This window comes from Trifolium pratense, linkage group LG7 (assembly GCF_020283565.1).
Source record: "Trifolium pratense cultivar HEN17-A07 linkage group LG7, ARS_RC_1.1, whole genome shotgun sequence".
Lineage (NCBI taxonomy): Eukaryota > Viridiplantae > Streptophyta > Magnoliopsida > Fabales > Fabaceae > Trifolium > Trifolium pratense.
Window position 1 is genome coordinate 47,514,717 of NC_060065.1, and position 7,752 is coordinate 47,522,468.

Genomic DNA, 7,752 nt, shown 5'->3' on the forward strand with positions numbered 1-7,752 from the left:
AATTTTTTATCCGCACAAACACAGAAAAAATACTATAATTATTGTAATTCTTTATATATCTTTTACTTATAATTCTATATAAATTTTAATTCATTTTTAAGTCATCGAGACATAAGAAGACAGAAACTCTAAAATGAAAGGACATAAAGGAAAAAATAAAGGTGAGATTCTCTGAATTTTTACGAAAAGGAATATTGGATTGAACCGTTGCGGCCGTTGCAGTCAAAACTCCGTTGTGTTGCGGTGAAATGCTGTTGCGTTGCGGTTGCGTTGCGGCATCACGTTTGATTTGAGTTCACACCGCAATTGCGGTCCGATGCGGTTGCAGTGCCTACCGCATCCGCAATATTGCCACTACTAGAAAATTCGCTTTTAGAGACCGATTTAGCGACCGAAATAATTTGAGCGTCAAAGTCAAAAAATAATTCAGTCGCTAAATCGGTCGCTATGTGGCTATAGAGACCGAATTGGAGACCGATTTATTAGCGACCGTAAATTCCGTCGCTATGGTTTTTATTTTTTTAATATATGCTATTTTTTTATGTTAAATAATTTTCATAATAATTCAATATATTTTTCTTAAAACGACATTTTTATACCCAAAACCTTCAGTTTCTTTTTACGCGAACCTAGAAACCTTTTCTTCTTCACTCAATTTCTTCTCCCACACCCAAAAATCAAATTTTTTTCAAGTCTTCCAAACCCAGAATCCTCTTATTCTCACTTGAATTGATTGAAACCAGAAACCCTTAATCATTATTATTCATTCACCCTCAATAGATTGAACCCAAAAACCTTTACTCTTCTCTTCCATCGTCAGTCAATCTCACTCACTCATTGAAACCCTAAAATCCAGAAGCTTGACTCGTTGGAACCAGAATCCAGAACTCGTTAAAACCCAAAACCATCTTCCCCATCGTTCTAGAGTTCTTTGAACCCAGAAACTCTTCGTCGTGTCTGCATCGTTCACCATTATTCATCGTAATTGAACCTTGTCTCGTCAGAACTCGTTCTTTAGGTATTTGGATTTCTCTTATTCTTCTTTGATTTCTAATTTTAAATTTGCAGTCTAAGATTTTGGATTTCTTTTGCATTAAAAAATGTTTGTGTTCTTTGTGTTCTATAATTTCTTCACTAAACTACAATTGTGGAAAGCTGCTTACCTTTTACATCGTGTTGGATAGGTATCATGATTTTGTTCTATTCATGGTTTTGAAGCAATGATTCTATAAGTAACATTATAAGCAATGAAAATAACAAATTATTTGTTATTAATAAGCAAAAAAGTAGTTCTTTTGAGATATTGATTGTTAAATTCAGAATATTGTTAATAGAAACCTTAGAGTATGTATATAATTATGCAGATCTTATATTTGATAGCACAAATTTATAATTATGCCGGTAACATCATCGACAATGGTCATTCTCATCTCATTATTTTCAAGTTCAAAATGTCACACTACATGTGAGTAGTCTTCTCTCCTGGTTTACTACTTTTTCTTTCTGCATTTTTTCTTCAAGTACTCATTTCAACTTCAAAGTTTTACCCTTTTATCTGTATGTTATGCTTTGATGATAAGGCTGATAAGGAAACATGAAATTTATTCTCAAATGACTCTTCATCTATGCCTATATAGCATTAGTTGGTTGCAAACCCTCTTTCATGTCCGTACAATATAACCCTCATTTGATTATTGTGTTTTTGGTTTTATTAGGATTCTATAATTCAACCCCAAACTCAAGAACTAGTTGTGGATTAATTATGCCCAGTTTAATTATCGTTGGTTATTCACTTAATATGTTTTATCTATATTAATTAATTGTAGTTCTTCCGTATGGTTTACTTATGCTCAGTTTAATTTTGCTCAGTTACTCACTTATTACATCTTATCTTCAATCTTTTATGATTGATATTACTTAGCCTCATTATATAGTCGATATTGGCATACATTAAGCTATCAGTTATCTCATTAGTAATTCTGCTATTGTTTTGGCAGGGGAACTGAGGTATTGAGAAACAACCTTTTCAACTTCCTAATTTCATTCCTGCCACTGATATTGAAAACATCAGACAGGTAATCTTACATGTTTGATATAAGTGGTTATTTTTGTTACTTACAAATTTTGTGTTATTTGTGTTCTTGAAATTTCACATTTTTTCACTATCAGATGCTAATTTATGGGAACTACACATTATAAACTTGTGCTTTGTTTGTCAAGATTATATATATATATATATATATATATATATATATATATATATATATATATATATATATATATATATATATATATATATAGGTTTCTATGTGTGAATAATTTTGTGATAGATTCATGGATGGATGGGTTGTTGGTTTTGATAAGTTGTTTTTACTTATAGCAATTTAGAATGTTGGAGTCCTAGATATGTAATATTGATGAAAAATTGTGTCCCTTTAGTTAATTTTCTGTTTCACAAATGAACTTTATATGATACGAACATTCATCTATGTACTTTAATCAATTCATCATAATATTGTAGTCGCAGTTTTTATATATGATGTGTCATGCAGGAGGCTTATATTATGGTTACCGTCTTCGTCGATATTTTCTGCCTCGAGGTTGCTGCTGTAAATTCCTCTCTTGACATTCCTCAATTCCCGTCTTTTCCGAAGAACATAGTAAGCCTCTCTTCCTTTCTCTCAAGCATAAATAGGACCTCAACCATTGTAATTTGTCTGTTTTTTTACTCTAATTTATTTGTTTGCCTTTTTTGTGTTTCTGCTGCAAATTCTATTTTAGATTAGTTTATTCTGTTGCTAATGAGAATGGATATTTCTACTTTCTAAGATCATGATTTTAATTAGTAAATATGTTTCTTATATAATTATAAATAATGACATATTCGAAGAAGAAAATTAATACCTCTTCGGCTTTACATCATTGAATCTTTTTGCTTTGTCCTGTTGTTCTTTCGTGACAGCTTCAAACTCTTCAGTTACAACTCTTTAGTGCATCATACTGATCAGAAATCAATGCATCCATTTTTGTCTTAATTTCTACCTCTATTTTATCCCTGTCAGAGTGTTTATCTAAGTCAAAGTCAACAACTTATCATTCTGCCATCCAGCTTATCAAAGTCAGTTTATTTTTCATTATTGCTTTAAACATATATGAGGTCAATTTTTGTCTTAGATAAACACTCTGACACTAGATTTAATAAACAGAAAATCTTGATCAAAAAGTTAGCATAATATTTTTGGTGCTGTTATATATCAATGTCCTACTAAGCTTATCAAAGTCAAAAACTGGACGTTGTGTTTAGCTTTCAGTATATCTATGGGATCAGATATAATTGGAAGGCTAATCTTGCCTCATCAACTGCTCAATCTGTGTCTCCCTGTAACAATACTAATGGTGTTGGCTATCTATGCATTATGAATGAATGAAAGTACACCAGAAAAGAACTTTTACCCATCTAACCTTTGAGTTTATTCCACAATTAAAGTTTAATTATTGTAATTGTAAATAGACATGCCTGCTTCTAGTAATTTTCGATATCACAATACTTGTTTTGTAGAGTTTATATCTCTGACTCTATTTTATAAAAATGTCAATTCATGTGGAAAGCTTGGTTATTAAATTTTCTTTTTGTAAACTGTAAATGAAGCCCCTAATACATGTATCTATCTGTGAATCAATCATCATTTATATTCTAGTATGGAATTAGTTGTTCGTGGTGATAATTTGTATTCTGATGATGGAAAATGCCAAATTTTCTTTGGCTTCTAGTTTTAATTCATATTCTGTTTTGTTATAGACATAATTGAATGGCACTCCCCCCCGCTCCTTCAAATTTGTTTGTTCACACACCAACTTTGCAAGAATAAGACTTGGGTTGATCGAAGATCGGAACATGTCTATGTAATGAGTTCTCAACTTTAAATAGTATTTTTTTTATGTTGATTTCATTTTATTTTACTTAATTTTAAATATTAATTAGCCTTATATTTTTGTCATTAGGGAAAGGGATGAACTTCGTGATATGGTAAAACAATTGTTCGAAAGCTTAAACTTTCAACCCAAGCCATATACCAGAGATCAAGTTCATGAAGATGACGTGGCTGATGATAGTGATGATATGTCTGATGATGGTGAAGAATTAGATCAAGAATGGCAAGTGTAGTAGTGTGGCATACTTTTTGTAGTTTTTTGAGTTATGACATTGACTTTTTGTATGCAAGAATTGAAAGGGATTTATTCCCCCTTTTGTATGTGTCTCCACCACATGATACAATAATGGATAAACTTTCTCCTGGATGAAAGGAAGCTAGGAGGTGTTGGAGTCTCTTATAGAGTTACAAAGTGTATTAGAATGAAAAAAAATAAGCTGGAGTCTCTTATAAAGTTACCTAGTGTATTAGAATGAAAAAAACTAAGCTGTATATAGATATAATTTATGTTTGTCTGTATTGTATTGACGATTCCTATGTTACCAATTGTGTGATTCTTGATTTTTATAAGGATTTAATTTACTAATATGTTTAGTTATATTTATATATATTATAGGGGACTACATTTTTTTAAAAAAAAAAATCAAAATTAGTGACCGATTTAGTGACTGATTTTTTTTAAAAATTAAACAAGTCGGTCGCAAATTCAGTCGCTATAATCAGTGGCTAACTCAGTCGCTGGTATTAGTCTCTAAATCAGTCGCTATAGCGTCGGCCATTGCATCGCATAGATCGTCGCAAACTCGGTCTCTAACCCAGTCTCTAAGTTCGGTCGCTATTTTGGTCTCTATAATCGGTCACTACTTCAGTCGCTACTAAATCGGTCGTTGGGTTAGTCACAATGGAGTAGCGACCAGGGCCGTTGATACTGATTTTTTCTGGTCGCAAAATCGGTCGCTAGCGGATTTAGAGACCGATTTTGATGAAAATCGGTCTCTAAATCGGTCGCTAAAGCCGAGTTTTCTAGTAGTGTTCATTCACAAACATTCCAAATATTCAATACTTTGAATATTCACTCTAGAGTAGGAGAACTCTAAAGAGGAGGCAAGGAGACCAAGGAACTCCAAGGCCAATAAAGTTCTTTTCTTTATGTCTTTGTAATTTATTTTTCCTAGGTTAGGTGGAGTCGAGAAACTCCCTTACGAATACTTGGTAGTACTATTTATAATATTTATAAATTTCAATTATTTCTATTTCAAACTCTTTTGTTGTATGGTGTTAGTTATTTTAATATTGATCACATTAGAATAAAATCTAAGGACCTAGTGGATATCACATAGGAAACGAAGCTAGTAATCCCGACCGAAGGACAACATACTAGGGCCTATATGAGACCATTAAATTCAGTATCTGCCGTCTTAGTATAGGATTGGAAAAAACGATAATTTCTACCTTGCAGAGTATGTCTGTGGGTAGGTGACTAGTTTTAGGCACACGTGACTGCTTATAATTTAGGGGTCCCCAGGGTGATGAGACCAAAGTTTAAACGAAAAAGTGGAGCTTTGGACAATGGTGTCTAAATAAAGTAAGGGTAACAGTCTAAATAAACTAGGCTCTGTAAAAGCTTGTAATAAAAATAGGAACAGATATTGCTTCAAACCTATTTTCAACAGTCTAAATCCTTATCGAGGGGAATAATAGAGCAATCAAACAGGAGTAAGAGAGGGATCCGACCACACTTAACCACCTCGTGTGGTCACACACACATTATTTATTTTTAGTCATTTAATTTATGCATTTATTTCTTGCATTTACTAAAGTACCCGCAAAGATACATTTTTAAACAAACAAAGCGAAGACAAAGATACCATTTATGCATTTATTTTCAGGCATTTAATTTATCCATATTCCTAAGCGAAACTAGTAATTTTGGCACAATCCCTATTGAGAACGATAAACTTATCATTTTATTGCTTGATAGCGACTCTATGCACTTGCATAACCACCGTAGCCCAATTAACCAAAACAGCTACATAAACCCTTTAAAAACTAGAAAACCCCCATTTAAAGAGTTTCAAATTGACTCGTTATTTTCTCATCTAAAAATCACTTAATAATAATAATAATAATAATAATAATAATAATAATAATAATAATAATAATAATAATAATAATAATAATAATAATAATAATAATAATAGCATACATTTGTCATGACTCATGAGCATATAAAAACATATAGTGTATCATCTTCTAGTTGGCATAATAAGCATCATGTGTTCTATTTTCAGTTTCTTTCTAGTTTCTTTTTTCCCTCTTTCCTTTGAAAACTTCTCTACCCCGATTTGCAATGGAATTCAAAAGCATCATACATTTTCTTCATGGCAAAATAATTCTATTAACTGGTGTTACCGGCTTCCTTGGAAAAAAGTATTTTTCTCACTCTCTTTTGAGTCATTTTCTAAGTCATGCTTTAATTATATACAATATGTTTGTTTTGTTTACTTGTGTGATTTTGTAGTTTTTGTGGAAAAGAAACTTTATCTTCTTGTTAGAGCTAAAGGATTGTGAATCTGCTATATTTAGAGTTCAACAAAATTGCTTATTAAATTATTAAATCTAAAATATTTTTCTGAGTAAAAGAACTATTTTTTTGTGGTAACGAGGTCATTAAAAAAATATTTAACATAAATTCGTGTCAACCCAATTTTCTCTTAAATCAACCCAAATATTATCGGGTTAGAAGAACTATAGTTTCTCCAACCATTAATATTTATGTGAATTAATCAAGAATTAATCAAGAATCAAATTAATCAAGAATCAAATTAATGGAACAGCGTCATGTCAGCCTAATTTCTCCAACCATTAATATTTATGTGAATTAATGGTTACTAAGCTTTTTAGTAATGTTTCCTAAGTTGGATTAGTCATTATACTCAATTTCTTTGTTGTTAAAAAAATGGTGAATGTAATTCATGCCATAACAGTAACGTGCTAACAAAGTTTTCATATATAACAGGTATTAGAGCTGGTCAATAAACTGCTATGCCAATATTTTCAGGGGATGTGCCTCGACCTAAATCGAAAAATTAATATTGTTATGCGGTTGGTCGATCTTTATCTAGCTTTCTTGTTCTTCAATGGCATGTAAGTTGATTGATTCTAATTAGCATCTAAATTAAAATATAATACTATAGTATTTGTTTAATGTATTTATTAATTAACTAAGACAAATGCTTATTTTGTACACAGATTTGATGATATGAATATAAAAAGGTTGCTATCAGCCGCAAAACAAGAAGATGTAGAAATGGATTTATTTTACTTTGACTCTCAAATCATTGATTGGGAAGATTATTTCATGAATATCCATATTCCCGGTATCTTCAAGTATGCCTTGAAGTGATGTGTATATGATCAAACAGTACACTATTTGCACCCATTTTTTTTATCCAAAAATAAATGTGTGATTATTGTTAACGTATGTTTTATTAATAATCTCAATGCATTTGAGCGATTGTATTAATGGATACTCAAACTAAGTATAAAACGGAGAAAATTTAGCAAGTGTATTTTGATCGAACACATAGGGAATCATTGAAAATTTTACGCATTTTAACATGCGAACGAGTATATATATAAGACATAATATGAATACAAAAGAGTTGCTATTAGCTGCAAAACAAAGAGGTGCAGAAATGGATTTGGTTTACTTTGACCCCAAATTATTGATTGGGAAGATTATTTCATGAATATTCATATTCCTGGTATCTTCAAGTATGCCTTGAAGTGATGTGTGTATAATCAAACGATTCACTAT

The 7,752-nt window shown here is 31.3% G+C and overlaps 1 protein-coding gene and 1 long non-coding RNA gene across 3 annotated transcripts; both read left to right on the forward strand.

The window, feature by feature from the left end:
- The first annotated feature begins 407 nt into the window (after positions 1–407).
- LOC123898655 lies at positions 408–4,474 on the forward strand. Of its 2 annotated transcripts, XR_006805393.1 has the most exons (6): positions 408–1,018; positions 1,365–1,465; positions 1,998–2,075; positions 2,553–2,660; positions 3,800–3,903; positions 4,003–4,474. It is a non-coding gene; the product is annotated as an uncharacterized LOC123898655 (long non-coding RNA). The 2 variants fall into 2 exon arrangements; XR_006805394.1 differs by lacking the exon at positions 1,365–1,465.
- Positions 4,475–6,204: 1,730 nt separating this feature from the next.
- On the forward strand, positions 6,205–7,752 carry LOC123898652 (alcohol-forming fatty acyl-CoA reductase-like). The gene is made up of 3 exons (XM_045949668.1): positions 6,205–6,362; positions 6,952–7,079; positions 7,185–7,752. Exons 1-3 carry the CDS (start codon positions 6,207–6,209, stop codon positions 7,336–7,338), a joined length of 438 nt encoding a protein of 145 aa, XP_045805624.1. The 5' UTR covers positions 6,205–6,206; the 3' UTR covers positions 7,339–7,752.

Excerpts from the sequence above, each read along its gene's own strand:
- LOC123898652 (XM_045949668.1), top strand. The coding sequence starts at position 6,207 with ATGTGTTCTATTTTCAGTTTCTTTCTAGTTTCTTTTTTCCCTCTTTCC. Across the intron at positions 6,363-6,951 it reads ACCGGCTTCCTTGGAAAAAA|GTATTAGAGCTGGTCAATAA; the intron begins GTATTTTTCTCA and ends CATATATAACAG. Across the intron at positions 7,080-7,184 it reads TTCTTGTTCTTCAATGGCAT|ATTTGATGATATGAATATAA; the intron begins GTAAGTTGATTG and ends TTTTGTACACAG.